The sequence below is a fragment of the Dinoponera quadriceps genome, unplaced genomic scaffold (genome assembly GCF_001313825.1).
Source record: "Dinoponera quadriceps isolate SergipeBrazil2010 unplaced genomic scaffold, ASM131382v1 scaffold619, whole genome shotgun sequence".
Taxonomy (NCBI): Eukaryota; Metazoa; Arthropoda; class Insecta; order Hymenoptera; family Formicidae; genus Dinoponera; species Dinoponera quadriceps.
In genome coordinates, this window is record NW_014554767.1 from 82,669 (window position 1) to 102,787 (window position 20,119).

Genomic DNA, 20,119 nt, shown 5'->3' on the forward strand with positions numbered 1-20,119 from the left:
GAGCGTGGTCAATATTTGTCTTTGAAGTATTTCTTTTATCCATGGTAAATCTAACAGATAATTTTAACGAAAGTGAGCGCTCACATAACCATTTTTGCGTTTTCTTGGGAGTCGATTGTGTATCTCAAAACGTAGCGAATTTACTAAAATATTTATAATTTCATTAGTCAACATCTAGTGAATTTCACTTTTGTAATCCTCGCTACGTTTTGAGATACATGACCTAAGTAAAAGTAAGCAAATTCACTAGATATTGACCAATGAAATTATAAATATTCTAGTAAATTCGCTCATTTTTGTAAATTTCACTACGTTTTGAGATACACAATTGATTTCCAGGGCTGCGTTTCAAAACTCTACTCGACGGATAGAGTAGCACTTAATTAACCAATCATGACAAATAAATATTTGCCATTTTTATTCTGATTGATTAATTAAGTGTTTTTCAACCTGTCAAATAGGGTTTCGGGACGTAGCCTCCTGAACGCAACCATTACCACTGTTTTATGAAAATTCGTCTAACTATCGTCATTGAGTTGGCGCTCACAGTCGAAATAAGAATTTCAATTTTGACGTAACCTCCGGAGGTTGGCAAGACGATTGGCATGCGCGCGCGCGCGCGCGGTCGAAGCGGAGGAACAACAGGAATCCGTCGAGGGACCTGTCGGTACAAAGAGGAACAGCGAGAGAAACAGGTGTTTGTGATCGTCGTGTAGTGTAGAGGGCCGCCCGCGAAGGGCAGGCGAGAGGGCGCCGCGCTCGCCGTCGCTCGGTGTAGCTCTTGTTGCTCTCGTTTCTCCCAGGCGGAATCCGCATCGCACGTCGCTGTTTTCTGTTGTGTTTTTGGGACCGGGACAGGAAAAACATGCCGTTTCGATAATCTCGTCGCGCCCAGGGGCGAGTCGTGTGCGTGCGAGTGTCGTGTCCCCGTGGTGATCGCTTGCTCGCTCGCGCGCGCGCGTGTTCCAAACGTCCCGTGCGCATTGTGCCGCGTGCCGCGTGCAGGTGTAATTTAATAAGCGCAGGCTGGGGTGGCAAGCTGGCTGGCTGGCTGGCGATTTAACAGGATATCGATTTGTCTGCTGGTGGTGGCGGCGAGCGTAGTGCCGCCGCGCTGTGTTGTGCCGCTGGCTCCGCATTGGCAGCGCACACACCGTCGCGTCGTGTTACGGCCGTCAGGCGTGTTACGGGGCAGCAGCCATGGACGTCGATATTTTTGGGGCACAGCAGTCTGATGGTAGGTCGGCGGCTGTATCGTGCGTCGTACCCGCGTCGTGCCCGATAAGCGACGAGATGTGACGCGAGGGTCGCCCCGCGCGATTATTCCCCCGTTTCACGTCACGCGTCACACACGCAGAGAGGAGCGGCCGGAACGGACGACGGCCGAGACGACGCACGACGAAGACAGAGACACGGTGTGAGACGCACGACGTTGCGCGACGTTGCGGTGCGGAAGTCCGATCGCTAGAGCTGCAGAGGCCGGAGCGGGGGTAGCGGATGCTTGGTGTGCGGCCGTTTATCATCGTATTGGCTCGGTGTAGAGAGCGGTCTTCCCGTGAGCTGCCAGCTTGTTGCACACGACGCGTATAAAAAAGCAACCGGTGAAACGATGGAGCTAAACGGCGTGGGTGCGCCCATTGTCGGCGCCGTGGCCTGTCCCGTCTGTACCTTGTATCTACGCGAAGGCATCAGTCTGCAGAAGCACCTGGACACCCATCCCAAGGAACAAGTGATAGATGCTCTTATCAAAGCCAGTTCCTCCTCATTGCAACCGCAGCAACAAGTACAACAGCAGCAGCAGCAACAACAACAACAACAGAACGCATCGACAGCATCAGCACCAGCATTAGTATCGCTGCCACAAGCTACGCCTCAGGGCTCCGCTACTATACAAACGCCTCAAGCGTCATCCCAGGTATCGCAAAATGCACATATCCCAGCTCACTCGCCGTATCCCATAGGACCCATCTTCGAGTGCCCGCCTATAAGCACCATGATGCCGCCGCAGTTCACCTCGTTCAGTTATCAGCAGTTTGTGAACAACGGGACCATGATGATACCGCAGGCGTACGCGATGGCGCCGCAAACCAATCAGATGATGCAAATGCTGTACAGTCCGTACGGTATGTACCAGCAGCAACAAATACCCACCGTCCAAATGATCTCACCGGTTACAGCTATTCCTGGCGCTACTCGAATCAGACCGGTGGCCACGATGGCCGCGGAGAACAGGGCTACTGTGGCGGTTCCTATGAGCAGTCCTGAGCCGAAGCAAATTTTGCCTGAGATCCTGCCGGAGCCCGAGTCCGGGCAAGTTTTATCGAACCTGCCGGCTTCGCCTCTGTTGCAGAGCGAGAACACGACGACCGTGAGGTCGTCGCGCGAAGAAGCCGATGGCAACAATGCGCTGCAAATGGATCACAGGATGCAGCGGACGCCGAGTTCCACACCTCCCGGCGAGAGCATAGTGCAGCACGAGTACAATAGCATTCCTAGATCCATCGCGATCACCTGCACCATAAACAGCAGCGGTGTAAACGACAAGGTAGAGATGGTGCTGCCGGACATACAGGACGAGGAGGAGCCGTTGGACGTCGGGCCCGCGGACCTGCAGTGCGCATCCGTGGCATATGAGCAGCCGGAGGACGCGCAGCAGTTCGTGCAACAGGTCGCGGAGGAAGAAGGATACGCGAGCGACAAGGAGATCGACATGTCGAGCGACGCGATCGACCCTGTGGCTTGCGAAACGGAAGCGGTGTGCGACGAGAGGCCGACGAGTTGCGGCGCCACCGACGATGATGACACACCGCGGGAAGCGTCGGTGAACGACGCGAAAGAGCCGGTTCAGCCCGAGGTGGAGTCCCAGTTGGAGAATCTTTTGATAACTATCATAGAGACGGAGTTCAGCGGCACCTCCTCGCAGAAGGAAGCCCAAGACGTTCATCAGGGGGAGAGGTTGGACGAGAAGGAGAAAGTCATGGCGGACAGGGTGGAGAGTGTGATTCACGATACGGTGATGACGACCCTCGGCTGCCACGAGAACGACCATATATTACCCGATATGCAGGAGAATGACGCGGAGTGCCCGAACGATTATGTAGATAATGAACTGGAGAAAACTTACCAGCACAGGCACGTTAGATCAGCGCCCCCGTCTCCCTTTGCGAAGAAGGAGCCTGTTTTCCGAGAGGACGCCGTCGGTTCCTCGCGCCACGGGGCCTACTTCGAACGGCCGCGAGTCGGTTCGTGCGACAATCTCATTCTCTACCTGCGGGACGACGACGAAAAGGTGGAGGACGCGGAGGACAACTTCGACGAGGCGGACATGGAGATTGAGGAAATTCCCAGTCCGCACACGCCTTTCGCGAGATACAGCAACGGGAGCGCGGAATGCGTCCGATCGCACACCCCGCTGTCCGCGATTAGTGGTATATCTGTGTTAAGAGTCAGGACGGATCTCAGCAAGCCCTGTTCACCCGCGTCTGTGCATTCCTTCTGTCACGTGGACAGTGACAGCTTGAGCCACGACGAGGACAGCAACAGCGGTATAGATAATAATGTCATAGAGAAAGATCCGATTGACTGTTCTCAGGTCGAAGAGAAAATTAAGACTGATCATCAGCAGCAGGCAATGAGCACAGTGTGCGAGAGTACTGATAAGGTCCAGGAATCGGGTTACGTGTATCACCATCACCATCACCATCACCACCACCATCACCAGTCGGTGATAACCGAGCACGTCAGTTCGTTTTCCGTCAATCATTCGCAGCAGCCGCAGCAGCCCGTCTTAACGCACGAGTCGTATTCCATGACCAGCTCCAAGACACACAGCCTGTTAAATCTGTCCGAGTCGATTAATCCCACAACCAGTACCGAATCCAAGAGTTTTCACACCACCGCCAAGTCACTGATGCCGAAGCAACCGATGGAGCTACTCAATATAAACGAGGACGCTCACGCCGGGCCGATGAATGTTTTTGAATTCGAAGGACTACAGATCATAGTTCCTAGTACATTTATAAGTGACTCGTCCCAGAAAGCAGTGAGTGCGACCAGCCAGCAATCCATGGCCAGCAGCGAGGGTGCAGTAGGTATCGATGAGGAAGTGAAGAGCATTAACATGCGAGCGGACGAGACCATGCCGCCCAGGGGTGAATTGTCGGAACAGGAGAGCAACGGTTGTACGGAGCAGTCTGCATGGCAGGTTCGTCAATGCCATCTTCTCTTTGATATCTCTACGTACATTTTTTATCGTAAAATTCAAAGCGCTTCATTCTCTGGAATTTTTTACGGTAGCCTTCCTGCTCTTTATCTCTTTCATCCGTACGTTTACATTTTTTTAATTCTTTTTATCCATAAGCCACACACACATTGACTATGTTCCGAAATTCACATTGCCAATGCTAAATCTATAGTTTGTGTTATGCGTACTATAGATTTTCAGTATTGGCAGTGAATATCGGAACGCAGCCATTGTTTGTTATATTATTCCTGGAATCTTCTTGAAAAATTTTAAATGCATTTACGAGGTATATGTTTGATTTAAACGTTTCAACTCGTAAATATATATAATAAAATATATCTACAGATCTTTCTAAATTAATGATAATAATATAAACGTAAATATAAATTTATAAATATAGTTAATAGAATGTTGAATGTTGTTTTAAATGAGAATGATTTATACAGTTCATAATATTTGTTGTAAAATGTGAAATTTTTTCTAAAAAGATTTTTTTCAGTTTTACAGTTCTTTTTGGTGATTTACTAAAAGATAATACACATGATATATCATGCATATAAATTGACCATTTGTCATTGAGAACTTGTTACATAAATATTATTTAAAGGTGTGATAAGAGATTTCTTTTATCATTTTTTTATTTATTATTCTATTTTTGATTTACCAAGCAAATATATTTATGCTTAATCTATTTTGAAATTTTCATTATTTTATCGATTTTTAATATTCCTCTTATTATCATCGTTATTGTTATAAGTCTTTTAAACTTTTATATTTTATAATATTTATATAATTATTGTTTATGGTATACTGGTGAACTCTTGCATGTGTCAATAGGGGAGAGAGAAAATGATTTTGTTATCATACAAAATAATATTATCAGGCATAGATAATTGATGGGGGAATTGATTAGAAATATATCTAATGAAGTACGCGGGATGTAAGTTGTACATATTGAACAGTAACAGATCAATCATTGGCACATGTCTCAGTACAACTCTCGCCGTAGTTAGCATATTCAAAGTTTAAGTTGCAAGGTAGAACGATACACGGTGGTAGAAACGAGAATGATCACCTAGTAGCCATCATAAATCTTACGGCGTATGTGTAGCCTATTTCATTCCTAAATGATGTGTTTGTTCCCTAGCTGTACATGGGTCAGGAATCGTCGCGCATGTCCACTTCTTACGACCTCCTGGCGCGAGAAAGCTGGGAGGAGTCCGAAGGGTCCGACAACGAGATCAGCGGGCCGCTGTTGGACAGCAGATCGTTAGCCACGCACTTTACGTCGAGTTTGTTTCTGGACCGGGATCGGAAGACACCGACCAAACGGACGTTCAAGTGTTACCATTGCAGCGAGGTATTCGATTGTCCTAAGGAACGCAGAGTTCACAGCACGACGGTGCACAAGGGAGCGGTGCCCAGCAGCAGTAGGGATCAACTGGATCAGCCAGAGGTGAAGGACATTAAATTGCTTGACAATCGGATGAACGTGTTCGACGACATATTCGTGCCGGGGTTGCACGTGCAACAGATGTACCATCAGCAGCAACCGCTGCTGCACCAGCTCCAACCGCCGCAGCCGTCGGACCTGGGCAAGGCGGAGAACGGCGACCAGAAGATCGACAGTCTGGCGATACCGTCGGCCATCGAGGTAACGTGCGCGATATGCAACCAACGATTCAACAGTGAGAAGTCCCTGCAGGTGCATCACAAGCGTATGCATATCGCCGAGGTGAACAAGCGGATTCGCGAGAACGCCAAATGCCAGATATGCAGCGAGGAATTCCCAACGGTGTTTCTGTTCAACGCCCACCTGAAGATACACCCGCTCGAGTGCGGCCAGTGCGGCAAGTACTTCTACAGGAAGCAGAACTTCAAGCTCCACATGAAACGCCACTTGGGCATCAAGCCGTTTCCCTGCACGGTATGCGACAAGGCGTTCCTCACCAAGCAGAAGCTGGACGAGCACACCAACGGTCACACTGGCAATGCGCCGGTCAAGTGTAGCCTGTGCAACGAGACTTTCCGTAGATACTCGAACTTAACGCAGCACAAGAACCGGCATCACCTCAACATCAAGAAGAAGCTCAAGGACTACATATGCCACTGCGGCGAGGTGTTCCACACGAAGAAGAAGCTGGCTTGGCACAAGGAGACCCACGACGAGAAGCCGAAGGCGTGCACGTACTGCAACGAGAGATTCATCCACATGGCCAGCCTCACGCGTCACATGCGTCGCGCTCACAACCGCCGTTTCGTGCCCGACGCTCACCGCGAGAGCGAGAACGTCGAGTGTCCGATATGCAAGTGTATCTATCTGCGCTCGTCACTGGCGGTGCACATGCGCGTGCACAACGGCGAACGGCCGTACGAGTGTCAGGTATGTTCCAAGGCGTTCAGCACTAAGTGGAACCTGCAGTTGCATAAGTGGACCCACGCGGCGCGCAGCACCAAACCGTTCAAGTGTAATCAGTGTAGCGCCGCGTTCTATCGCCACAGCGACTACACCGCCCATATGAATTCCCATCGGAACGTGCGGCCGTACACGTGCAACTACTGCGGCGCCCAGTTCATACGCAAGTACAACTGCCTGCGACACGTGAAGGAGCACGAGGAAAACAAGGCGTACACGTGCGACGTGTGCAACAAGACCTTCCACCGCTCTTACTATCTCAAGGAGCACCTGCGCGTACACTCCGGCGCGCGGCCGTACACGTGTCACATCTGCGGCAAGACCAGCGGCACCAAGTCCAATCACAACAAGCATGTTAGGATTCACCACGCGCGCGAGCCTGTAAATACCGAAAACTAAGACGCGAGGACACTAGAAGACACCTTCGTCTCATGTTCGTTCGTTCATATTCGAGCCTCTTCCCTTGTTTTCTTCTTTACTCTCTCGTAGCTCGAGAGAGACGTCGGTGACTTGGCGCACCTCTGCGCTGTACTTACAGCGGTGGCGGATATTCAGGACCGGACGTTCCTCGCTTTCGTATCGGACGTTCGAGATCGGCGCGCCGCGATCTCGTCGAGTTCACAGTCTCGGGTAACTGAAGTCGCAGAGCTCGCGGAAGTCCGATCGCCGGTCCCAGTTTTTAAATGATAACTTGACTCGACCTGAATTACACGGAGCGATTCCTGCTCGAAATCGTAGGCATAATTACGAAAACGGGAAACAAAATTTAGTTAAGATTAGCGCTAAATAGATAGCGCAACTGGCCGTCGATGTAATCGAATGCAGCTTTCAATTGGAATAACACACACACACACACACACACACACGATAGGCAGGGAGAACGTAAAATAGCGTGTACACGTATGGTCGCGTACACGCGCCGATAACAATGAAAGGATTAAGTCACTGTAACGGTATCCGTGTGCTGAGTCTGAAGCGCTGGGTCTACCGTTGAGATTTTTTATTCGATTTTCCACGCGAATATTACGTTACATACGCGTCCGACGTTTTTAATATTATTATCCTGAAGCTACATATAAATTTTTTATATATCCGAAAGTGTCTTAACGAATAGCAGCACTTCAAGCATTATCGATCCGCCATACGTAGCGTAATCCGGGAACGTTGTATTAACTCGTCGTTCGTGTGGTTTGAACAAATTGCGTGCAATACAATTTCTATTGTGTATCGACGACCTCGGATAAAAGTTTCTCTCATCGCCGAAATTCATATTCTTGAATAATTTGTGCCTCTGATCTGTGTTGTGTAGAATTTCAATTTTTATTGTTCAACAACCATTTGAGAAGCTTTGACTATTTGCTATCCGTCATGCATCACGTTCCTACGTTTTCACGTAGATTCTTATAATTTCAATAGAAATCTCCTGTGTATCGAGGATTTTTTCTGTGTCAATATAAGTATACGATATAAAAAATTATTGCACCTAATTTCATCGTCCGAATTAAATTACGGCTAAACTCCCTTTCGACGATCGAGGGAAAGTTTTTATTCGGCAATCAACATTCGTAAATTCGTGACTACTGATTTTTCGCACCGCAATGTTTGGATGAATGTTCGTTACATGTAAATTGTAACCACGTATTCAATTCGACATATTCATATGTATAGGTCACTCTTTCAGCATGAGTGCTCACGTAACTTTGTCTTATTCAAGTTTTCTCTTTTCTTTCCTATTTATTATATCGCTATTGAATTTTCTTTATATTATCGGTTTTTGTTAATGATTGCATTAGATATTTATAACTTCAAAAATAAATTAATGCTTCTTTGCATGTACGTAGAATATTTAAATTGCGTATGAAATTTTTCAGTTTATTTAGTTTGCATTAAAATGTGATTTAGTTCTGGTTGACGACGCGGAATAATTTAAGTAAATTGTTATTTATAATATGATATACTAAGTAACTTCTGATAATACCGGGATTTTATTATATTGTGTTACGTGCTACATTATTACTTTTTTTTGTTTTTGGAAATAATTGCGTACTATGTAGGTCCAGTGACTTGAGACTTTAATTAGTTAAGATAATGAAATTTTTAATAAAAATTAACTAATATAACGTCTCAATGACAAGGTAGTTCCTGCGAAGGCAGGGCTACGCAATTGAAACACGTTTGCCAACTAAATAGTAATTAATTATTATGTAAAGGTATTATAAATCGATCCATTAATACTTACAAAAGTACGAAGCACTTTTACGTGTCGATGGTTGTAAAAAATTTCTTTTTTTACGATATCTATATCTTTACGTGAAGTGTGCATGTTGCAAATTTGCGCATCGTTGCCCAATATAGTAAGTGTGGAACGGCTCGTATTTAATTGCGTTCAATTTTCTACGCAAAAGGGCCTATTAAAACTAATATTATCACTACTGACTATTACACACAATAGTTACGAATCTTAGTTGTTATTCTTCTATATTTATATATTTTGCAATGTGTAAGGCCGTATTTTTTATTGGTTATTATATATAATTCCAAGACTGATCGGTGTTGGTTCTTCGTATATTGCTCTCTAATGTAAATCAAAAAAGGTTACTCTTATCAATATTTTAATTTAATGTCGCTAATATATCGCTAATATATAGTTGCACGATAGTTCGCTTGAATTGTCGATATCTTGTGTATACGTGACATCGATAATACACGCGAATACGAAAAGCGAAGAATACTTCAGCGTCTGAAGACGTAAAACCAGTGATTTTTCTTAAATGTTATTCAACTCTTCGTCTCTTCGCGTTATTTTAATGTAAGGGAGCAATGTTGAAGATAGAGGATATAGAGCTGTCTGAATCTGTGTATTGGTTGTCGTAAATATTATAGAATGTTTGATTGATTTTCTTCAAATCGTGTGCTAAAACGAGTTCGAATTATTAATAATCTTAAAAGACCAATGAAAAGTATGTATGGATTAAGAAAGACAGACGTTTGTAAAAGTCCATTCGTGGATATTTAAATAACAATTTAAATTTGAAGATGTTAACATAGCTGAAAGTTCACACGATAATAGAATGTGCGAGTCTTTGAATGTTACGTGCGCCATGATGGAGCTTGTTTGAAAAACATTAACCCTTTGTACTCGAAATGATTGTTATCCGACGTTACTTGTCGGATACTTCTTGTAATGAGAATGTGCAAATGTTTTTACTTTGTTATTCTTACGAGTTATCAAACACTGCTCAGCTAAGATTAAAACTCGTTGGCAATTAAACTAGGCGAATAATTGAAGAAGATAATATTACAAAATGTTGTGGACATGCATACGTATTAAATTTGAACAGAGAGAGAATATGTCTCGCTAGTTCTAGAAAAATGTAGACTGTGCACCGATATGAACAATCACACTATTGAGAACAAGTGCGAATGTGAATGTGATAAAATATGGAAAGAATGTAATGTGTCTGTGTAATGTTAACATGCGAATCACTAAAGTAGATATAGGATATATCGTTAAAATGTATTCGAGCAGTGCGAAAAGTGAAAACACGTGTGATTGATAGTAAACGAATTTAATTTCTTTTGTTGCAAGGTTCCAGTCGTGACAGAATTGTGCATTTTACGACTAAGATAGGACAAATTTAATATTGTATGAATAACTTTGTATGGAAGGGGGTTTGTAATTTCTAACTTCTCGCAGCTCTAGTCTATACTAGATAGGAATAACTAACACAGAAAACCAGAATCATTGAAACTAAATTCTTTGCAATGTAATGTGTAATGTTATACACAGAGTGTCTCAATAGATGCGGATAATATTTTAATCTCAATTTGATTTGTCAGATTTCAGATTTCCAATGTTCCTTACTAGTTATTAAGAATAAAAGAATTCTCAAAATGATGTTTCAAAGATGCGATTAAATAATTGAAAACGTCACTTAATTGCTCATTCAACTCAGTGAATTTCGATTCGATTCTAGTGAGATACTAATAAATTTGATATTTAAGTTAAAGAAAGAAAACTTTCTAGAGGAAAAACTTTTAAAGTTGTTACTAAGAAAAATTGATGTCGAATTCATCAAATTTATGTAAGTATAAGATTTCCGAGATATCATTCGCACGTCTTGGAGCACCCTGTGTATATTCTGTGTATATTTGGAATGTTACAACTTTGCACACAGTATTCGCACGTGGACACATATTCAAGCACAAAGGGTTAAATTATTTCTTTTTTGAGTAATCTGTACATGAGATATAGAAATGTGTGTTAACGTTTCCATTAATCGACTCCTTCGTTTATTTGTCAAATTTACTCGTTTTAAAGACGATTTGAGGAGAGATATGTGATGGAATTTCCAGGTAGCTTCAGAAGCTCACCTGTAACCAACATCGACGTCCAAATGTGCAATTGTTTAGTTAAACGACATATGTATTCTTAACGAATGCTGTTGTAAATAATGTAAATATGTACATCAGTTCTATTTTATAATAGGGCCAATGAATTGATTTGGCAATTGAGTATCGTATGAAACTCGATCTATGCTATATGCAGATAAAGGTAAGATAACATTATCATTAAAAAAAAAACAATAAATCAACCTATGTATACCTTAATAAAATTTATGTATTGAGGTACGTTTTTAAATAAGTTCATTTTTTCATTTTTATTATTTCGCACACCAATATCCTGTATTTCTGTAACGTAAAGTATGATTTTAAATTGAAGTTAAGTGGGAAGAGGGCATCTAAATAATAATATAAATATTCTTGTATGATACATATAAAATTATGTTATATAATTTTATAAGTTATCAAAATTTTTTAAGAATATAATGAAGAAAAACAATATATGAAGTTAAAATATATTTTGCAAGTCTAAAATATATAAAATATATAGGACGAGAAATAGTATGAGAGAGATATTATTTCGCAAAAAATAACAAAAGTAAAAATTATCGAAAATTTATTCTTTATGAAATAATTGTGCTAATTTGTCAATAACATATTAAATTTTAATATACATAAAAGAACAGTGCCAAAAATAAGTTTTTATATAAGTACATCTACATAACAAATGGTAATACGGAATCGAACAATAAAAAGAATTTAAAAATTTCAATCAACAGTCACGACATATGATCTAGACATGCAACACTTCACCTATAAGTGTCCAATAACTAGAATCTAAGGTCCCTAATATTTTCGCTTGACTGCCTAGAAATTCTCTATCCGACAGCCAATTGGCGCATCTGACAAATCGGTCATATAACAAGTGAAATATTAGACAAGGGAGAAGAGCATTGAATTTTACTGTACAAAAAGTGCAATTAAGACGAATCAATAAGTATACCGATGCATATTGTGCATAAATAAATACTCTGGAACTTTTCTAGACCAAATACTATATAGGTCACTATATATAATTATACACCAGTAATTAATAAGAATTATTTTATGTGCTTACAGATATTCGGAAGGAGTTTAGCTGATCTTAGCTTTTATCATTATCATAGACATATATTAATTTTATGATCATGACAAAATAATCTAGTTGTCATCCCTCCTATGCCCACTCATTCGTTATAATTATCAAATGCTGTCAAGTGCAATTGAAATAAAGCGCGTTTTATTATACAGTGTAACTTCTAAGAAAGGTCCTACAACGGCTAGTGACAAATTTTGGATCACAATTTTCGTGCTTTTATGAGAAAGCAAATAAAATTTTTGTACAAAGTTCGGTGATGTTTACACTTCGTTTCACAGGTGTGTGCCACATCGCCTAACCTCAATAAGCAGTGCGCGACACAATTCAATTACCGTATTCATTTGTACAAAATTCCTCTCGTCCTTTCGAGCCGAAACGATGGCAGAATGTTACGACAAATTGTCTTGGACGGGTGAGTTGTATGTTTGACATGATGATTAATGTAATCAGTTAAAATGTATGTAATTTCATTTATCTTTGTGTGATATTCTAGCTATATTTTTTTAAACGTTATGTATTCGCACAATATGTGAAACCAAACATGAACAATTGGGTTGGAGCAGATTTTTTTGTCAATTTTGATGAAAGTTTGTCTATATTTATATCTTAATGCATGAAACAGAAAATTAAAAATGGAAATTATTATTTCATATTGCAAAAACGTGACGAATTGTTAAAAATAACATCTTTAAGGTTAGGAGATTGAGTTAGATTGATTAAATATTAGTTATATTTTGCATTGTAATAAACACTTAAGAATTTATTATGCGGTAATTTCATCATAACTTTACCATATTAAGAGAAATCAGCTTGTAAATGTATATTGTTAGAATTTATGACACCTGTCAAAATTGTACTCATATAATTTTTAATCTTTACAATTTTTTATATAGAAGTAAGAGATTTGTTGAGAACTTGGAGAGAAGATTCTGAGCGGCGAAGTAGGGATGTAGTAAACTGTTGGGAAAAGAAATTAGTGAACAAGATTGATCACTTGGGCAATGAAAGTATGATCATCAGCAATGTATATATATCCTGTTATATTTCCAAAACTGTGATTACAATATTATCATGTTAGTGTATAAGTATATATTATTTATTTTTTTGTTATTCAGAATATCTGGTTTTGGAACAAGTATGCGTTGCAGCGTTGGATTGTTACCGTATATCACTAGCAGAATATTGCATTAAAACTTTAATGCTTGCGTTTCCTGGTAGTTTACGGATTCACAAGTATCATGCCATGCATTTGGAGGCATTAGAAATGTAATTAACTATTAATTATTTCCACATATATATCTATACATGTAATTCTTAGTAACCTATATGTATGTATGTATATATATAAGTTTTAGTTTTGATAATATTTTATCAATATATTTTTCTTAGGTATGATGAAGCATTAGAAGTTCTGGATTCTATTATAAAAAGAGATGAAACTAATGCAGCACCAAGAAAACGTCGTGTTGCTATTTTAAAAGCTAGAGGACGTATACCAGAAGCAATCAAAGAGCTTACGGAATATTTGAAAAGGTCAGCAAACAATCTATTATTTTGTGCACATTAGGTACACTTATATTTGAAAATTTTCATTTGTATAATTACAAGATATGTATTAAATTAATAACGTTACATTGTTGTATGACATTATAGATTTATGAGCGATCAAGAAGCATGGCACGAATTGTGCGATTTATATTTACAAGAACAAGAATACTCCAAGGCGGCTTATTGCATGGAAGAACTTATATTGCACAATCCACACAGCCATTTAATTTATCAGAGATACGCAGAGATTAAATATTCTCAGGTAATATATTTAATTCATCACTTTAAATACATTTAAACTCACAAATCGAGCGCGAGTGTGGTATGGTAAACAGCGTACCGGTCTGCCGTGCTTAGAGGTCCCGGTTTCGATTCCCGGCAGAACCAGCAAATTTTCATTCGCTCGTAGCTCCTCTTCAGTGGCCTTAGCAAACCAACAAAAATATTATTCATACCATGAAAAAAAACCTCACTTCAATTGCCGTTCGGAATCGGCGTTTAAACTGTAGATCCCCTATGCATATGTATAATCTGCGTGCGCACCACATGCATACGTAAGAGAAAGGTAGGCCCAGACCTCTACAAGAGGCTGTGTAGCGCCAATGGAAGAAAAAACTCATAAATTAATTCAATTGAGGAAATATATTGTTGAAGCAAGATTGCACATAAATTGGTTGACAAATTCTGCCTTCTTACTTAGGGTGGATTCGATAACATGGAATTAGCAAAGGCATATTTTTGCCAAGCTGCAAAATTGAATCCAAATAATATTAGGGCTCTGTACGGCTTGTTATTGGTAAGTTTCGCGCGAGCGTCGTAACATCACAATATAATATAACAAAGAAATAACAGAGGATTTTTTTTAAACTATGTAATTATTTCCAGACGACAAACAACATCGCGACATCGCCGAAGTGTCCCGCGTCCAAGAAAAAAGAGGCGATCAAGTTGAGTGAGTGGGCTAGTAAACAAATTGAAAAACAATACGAAAATAAGGTTTCGAACGAAGATGTCAAAAACATAGAACGTCTATTAGGACAATTGCAACTTGAAGCTTAGGTACGATTATTTACGTTAATAATTTGTATATTTATTTCGATGTTGTAATTGACATATGTTTAAAGACGTAATAACAATTTCGGGGGAATCATACATGCACGAGAAACTTTCCACATGTTTTTCTAAATCTATGCAGTTAAAAAGAAAATGACAAAACTCTAATCACGATTACATTTCAACGGTATTACCTATTGATTTACTATTGTTCGATTACGTGATATATGTTGGCTTAGTAATTTTATCCAAATTATTAATGTACAATGTAATAGGTTGATGTGGTAGTCAGCGCTATACGTAACTATTTTCTGAATATACATCTACGTTTTTTCGTATCTTACTGTGTACGTTATGAAGTAAATATAACAGTCGTTAATTTTTAAAATTATTATCGTATTCTTGTCTAATAATATATTATTGATTTTCACGTGCCATTAAACAGTGGTTATTTCTGCATATACGTATTTTCGTGCAATCTTTTCATCATTCTCTTTAATTGCGAATGTTAGAGAATGAATCAAGAAAGACGACAGTTGTATGATGTGTTTGTAGTAGTATTAATAAAAATTTTTACACAAAGGGCTGGAACTTTTCTATCAGATGATACGAATGAATGACGAGATCCGACGATATTTCGATAAAATAATTTGTTTTATTGAGAAGTAATTAATTTAGGACACATATAGCATCGAAAGGAAACATTTAATGTTCGTTTCTATATAAAATAAAGCTTTACAGTCATCTTTCAGTAGTTTCTCTGTTACTACGTTCCCAGTCCTCTCGTCTCCTCGCTCTCTCTTCGGTTTTTCTCATTCGCTTCTCTTTTCTCGTTTCCTCGCGTAATGCAAAATATTTTTCACGAAAGTCGACCAAATTTATAGTGACGCTCTCGTCGGTTGCCTGTCATCAAATCATAGAAAAACATTAATATACAGGGTGTCCCAAACTAATTTTGATTCCTGATGGTGTGCAAGTAAAATGAATAAAACTGAAGAGAAAATTCATGTATTATTTTGCAAAATTTGCAATGATTAGTAAGGAATTAATTATTTTATTCAAACTAATGAGCGTACGGGAAGGAGTAGGCTAGATTCTGTGAAAAGAAAAATGGCTTACTTCTGATGATCTAGTAACGATGAATATCAATTGATAGCGAGAGGCGTGTTTTTTTTTTTGGCGCACAGCTCTGTGTCACATGCCGCTTGCTGCTTGCTGCATTACTTCGCCTTTAGAAATCAGTTGATGCTCATCATTGCTACGAGATCTTCAGAAGTAAGCCATTTTTCCTTATACAATGTCTGGTCTACTCTTTCCTGTGCGTTTAGTAGCTCAGACAAAATAATTAATTCCTCACTAACTATTGCGAGTTTTGCAAAATAGTACACTTTTCTGCTCAGTTTCACTCGTTCTACTTATACATCGCAGGAACCGAGATTAATTTGGGACATCCTGTATAAAATTATATCGAGATGAAAAATTTGTTTATTAAGTAAACCTATATATACCTCTGGCTCTTTAACTTTCTTGTAAGTTAACAATCTTCGGCTGGTATAATTGCTCAATATTTGTTCGGAATTAGCTACCAATTCTAAGCAAGGATGCGCTGGTAATTGATCCTCCACGTATTGGTCCCTAATATCACATAAATTAATATTATTTTACTTATAGACAATATAATTTTATGCGTAAATGTTATTTAAGTATATAAACATTAAATAGTAATATTTAATTAGATATTGTTTCACATATTGATCATAGATAAATACCTAAACAACGGATACCAACACACCAATCTGCCATCAAGTTTCAGATGTTTCGCGGAGAAGCACAATAAATCTACGTATATTTGATTAAGGCCATAATCGATTTTAGAAGGGATATGAGAAGTTACTTGATGTTCCTCTATCATTGGATTTAACTTCATGGTACCTATACGCTCCGTGGCTTCCCTTATGCCATAAGGTGCTGCACAAGAAAGTATTTTTCCTGACGTCAAATTTGTACCGTAAAATATGACTTCTCTTGCTCGTGAATCTTACAGAATCCCCGCATTTCATTTATCGAGAATTTTACACAATCTTTTTACACTTACGATCCGTTACAATAGCATCTATTTGTAAGTCTAACCGCCAAAGTGGGTACGAAAAATCCGCTACCACTACATCGAGATAATAGGAACTTGTTCCATATTGATTCATATTCGCTGCGATACTTTCGTCTTTCTCCCTTGTCTAGTATTATACAATTAAAATAATCAGCCGTCCTATATACAGTTTTTGCCTTATTCTATATAATAAATTAATATGATTTCATTTATGCAAGAAATAGTAATCAGATCATTATCCTTTTGTGATATTTGCTTACTACCTTTTGTGATATTCGCGTAGGTCTTGTACGGCCGTGAAGCATCATAAAATCAATATCTGTTCCAAACGTATATCCCCCAAATTGAGATGCAGAAATTAATAAGGAACCCGTCCCCACAAATGGGTCAAAAACTAAATCTCCTTTTCTAACTTGTGCCTGATTCGCCATTATCAGCGATAGCTGAGGATCCATTGATGTATTTCCTATAAATTTCCTAGTTTTTAGTGACAACTTTTGAATTAACTCCCGCTGACCATCCGCAATCTATAATAAAATAATATTAAAGTCTAAGAATGGCTGACATCTAGTTAAATTACTCACCCATCTTCCGAAGAAGTGATCATATGGCTTTTCAGGAATGTTGTTAGGGTCAAGTCCATAATATTCTATATAGTATAAAGTAAAGTCTGGATTTTTTAATTTAACCGGTCCTTCGAGAGGTAAGTAACTGAAAGACTGTTCCGCAAAAGTTAAATTCAAATTTGCATCATTATTACTATGAAAATAATTGTTCTGTTTAAAAAATCCACAAACTCACTTCAATTTTATTTACTTTTTCACATTGCGAGAAATGTTTACAGAAAGTTTCTACTGTAATCTTGAATGATCTTTTATCTCCAACAAAAATCTTGGAATTTTCAACTGAATAAGCTTTCAATGAATTGTGTAAATCCTCAATTTGTTTCCCTTGTGCCCATAATTCCAAACAAAAACGTAACGAGACTGCTCTGCTGGTAATTTTATGTACCATATCTTCATCAGGTAAGTCCACAATCCAATAAGGCTGGAACGAAATTCAATAACTTAATTTTTCAATTTATAATATATTGCTCTTTATTTACTCAAAGAATATTTCAGTCATCAGACATTTTCTTTGCCTGTTACATTAGGTTTGAATGCTCCTGCATAAGTCATGTATTATTTATATAATTCAATATGAATTTAAATATTTATATATTTAGTAGCAACAAGTAATAACAATTTTTTGTTATTTAAGACTTGATGTTTTTTGTAAAGTTAAATATGATGGAATATGATATTTTTAGAAATTATATTTTGCAATAAAACAGGAAATTATATTATCAAATGCAGTTGAACAATACCTCTCACAGAGAAACTGCTCCTAACTGCAAATGATCTATTCCTGTAAGGATTATAAGTGTAATCTAAGAAAAATTATATATATATTAGAATACATAATTAATAGAACTCATTCCTTACATGTTCTTCTGGATTAATTACTGTGCCTAATTTAATGTTGAACAGGTTGAATATAGACTCCATTTCCTAAAATATAATGAATATGAAAGTAAAAAATAATATATATTCATTTTCTTTTCATAAGCAATCTTTTAAACTGTTAAAATAATTTTGAAAAAATATTGTATGTTAAATAACAAGCAAATTACTAAATATAAATATGAAATATAAACAATACAATTGTGTGTAAATAGCACTTTAAAAAGAATTATTCGATTTACAATTGTCAAATATTTAATAAGAACACTTACAGCAAATCGAAAGTCAACATGTTCATGAGCAAACCAAAAAAGATATCTTTTCAATCGATTGCTCATCGCTGACACTATTTAATGTTATATACTGTCACACTTAAATACTGCTTTATTATTGTAGGCAACCAAACATAACCTTATTAACACCATATTCATTCCACTTCTCTCAATTCTGGTTGCAGGTGTAACGTCCCGACTTATTTTGAAACATTAATAACATATTAGTATAGAGCGGAGGCCGACTTGTCTGATTTCAGATATCACTAGGTTAGGTATTCACCATGTATAGATATTTCATCCCTATGTTACTAGATGTAAGTAGGTGCGCATATGTACATTCACGCATGTTAAATATTATAATTAAAATTATAACGCCGAAGAAACGACGTGTCGTTAGAGAGTCTTAAAATCGATGGATCAACTATAGACAAGAGAAACCGTAATCTCTCTATGCGATAAGGCATCCCGCTGCTAACATAAACAGGAGTATGAAACCTGAATCCAAACACCACTCAGGACCGACGCGGCAATATCGACGCGGCGACATCATACCGATGGAATGAATTTCTTCCATCTCCATGAGCCAACCAGAAAACGACTCTCAACGACAAAGCGACATATAAAAACGCGTGCATTCGTTGAGAAGGCGATTATTTTCTCGTAATTAGTCTCTGGTACTCGTGTACTTATATACTTTGGAACATATTAGTCGTAAAATCCGACTGTGTAGCAATTACTTTTGTCTATCCTTCATTTCTCGAATGTTGCGAAATCGAAATTCGGAATCGCGGGCCGCATTAACCCGCGCAGTGCCGGAACATCCGAGACCGAGCCAGGAGAACGAGCGACTCTGATTTCTCGCCAGATTCATCGATCGTTTCGCTAGACTCCGGAGACCCAGGGTAAACTCGGTGAAAAGCAGAGTGACCCAAAAGCGGAGTCATCACTCTGTTGACTGTCCATGTAAGTCACTGATTTTACTATTTTCAAATTTCCCTATATAGTTATCCATCGTAAACGTAACAATGTAATAAATTAGAGTGAGATAAAATATACTAGTCTCATTCTAACTTGAACCAGTTCAGCAATGCAGCTAAAAAGAACGGACCAAATGCTAACGTTACACTAATGTCGTTCGTAGAACTTGCTATAACTTTCTCGTTGCTATCGCTTTCGACGCATTGGACCATCAACTACGTTCCAATATCCGACAACGACATACAACGTATTATAGAATAGGCTTAAGAAATTGTCAACCACAAGTGTCTAGTCACAGTTAATTATTCTCTTCATATTCGATTGTGATTGGTCAATTTCTTAAGGCTTAAAATATCTACTGTGAACCAACACTAAAAAGATAATAATTAATATTATAAATATATTATTTATATTATATTAATATTTTATGCTTTAAGCCTTAAGAAATTGACCAATCATAATGAAATGTGAAGAGAATAATTAATTGTGATTAGTCAATTTCTTCTAAAGCTTAA

At 38.9% G+C, this 20,119-nt stretch overlaps 2 protein-coding genes across 4 annotated transcripts; one reads left to right on the forward strand and one right to left on the reverse strand.

Moving 5' to 3' along the window:
* The first annotated feature begins 731 nt into the window (after window positions 1-731).
* Window positions 732-15,496, forward strand: LOC106741701. Of its 2 annotated transcripts, XM_014613961.1 has the most exons (9): window positions 751-4,204; window positions 5,391-5,977; window positions 12,501-12,553; window positions 13,035-13,148; window positions 13,257-13,407; window positions 13,531-13,674; window positions 13,795-13,951; window positions 14,390-14,485; window positions 14,575-15,496. In XM_014613961.1, exons 1-9 carry the CDS (start codon window positions 1,610-1,612, stop codon window positions 14,746-14,748), a joined length of 4,071 nt encoding a protein of 1,356 aa, XP_014469447.1. In that variant the 5' UTR covers window positions 751-1,609; the 3' UTR covers window positions 14,749-15,496. The 2 variants fall into 2 exon arrangements, with proteins under 2 accessions (XP_014469446.1, XP_014469447.1); XM_014613960.1 differs by lacking the exons at window positions 12,501-12,553; window positions 13,035-13,148; window positions 13,257-13,407; ... (2 more) ...; window positions 14,390-14,485; window positions 14,575-15,496 and having other exon boundaries at window positions 732-4,204; window positions 5,391-11,231.
* On the reverse strand, window positions 15,378-18,815 carry LOC106741704 (tRNA (guanine(10)-N2)-methyltransferase homolog). Of its 2 annotated transcripts, XM_014613964.1 has the most exons (10): window positions 18,624-18,649; window positions 18,334-18,399; window positions 18,216-18,256; window positions 17,651-17,896; window positions 17,434-17,568; window positions 17,113-17,376; window positions 16,838-16,976; window positions 16,512-16,710; window positions 16,251-16,377; window positions 15,378-15,645 (listed from the first exon to the last, which is right to left on the reverse strand). In XM_014613964.1, exons 4-10 carry the CDS (start codon window positions 17,861-17,863, stop codon window positions 15,484-15,486), a joined length of 1,239 nt encoding a protein of 412 aa, XP_014469450.1. In that variant the 5' UTR covers window positions 17,864-17,896; window positions 18,216-18,256; window positions 18,334-18,399; window positions 18,624-18,649; the 3' UTR covers window positions 15,378-15,483. The 2 variants fall into 2 exon arrangements, with proteins under 2 accessions (XP_014469450.1, XP_014469449.1); XM_014613963.1 differs by lacking the exon at window positions 18,216-18,256 and having other exon boundaries at window positions 18,624-18,815.
* Window positions 18,816-20,119: the final 1,304 nt, after the last annotated feature.

Excerpts from the sequence above, each read along its gene's own strand:
- LOC106741701 (XM_014613960.1), top strand. The coding sequence starts at position 1,610 with ATGGAGCTAAACGGCGTGGGTGCGCCCATTGTCGGCGCCGTGGCCTGT. Across the intron at positions 4,205-5,390 it reads CGGAGCAGTCTGCATGGCAG|CTGTACATGGGTCAGGAATC; the intron begins GTTCGTCAATGC and ends TTTGTTCCCTAG.
- LOC106741704 (XM_014613963.1), bottom strand. The coding sequence starts at position 18,689 with ATGAGCAATCGATTGAAAAGATATCTTTTTTGGTTTGCTCATGAACAT. Across the intron at positions 16,378-16,511 it reads TGTTGGTATCCGTTGTTTAG|GGACCAATACGTGGAGGATC; the intron begins GTATTTATCTAT and ends ATGTGATATTAG. Across the intron at positions 15,646-16,250 it reads AGAAAGTTAAAGAGCCAGAG|GCAACCGACGAGAGCGTCAC; the intron begins GTATATATAGGT and ends ATTTGATGACAG.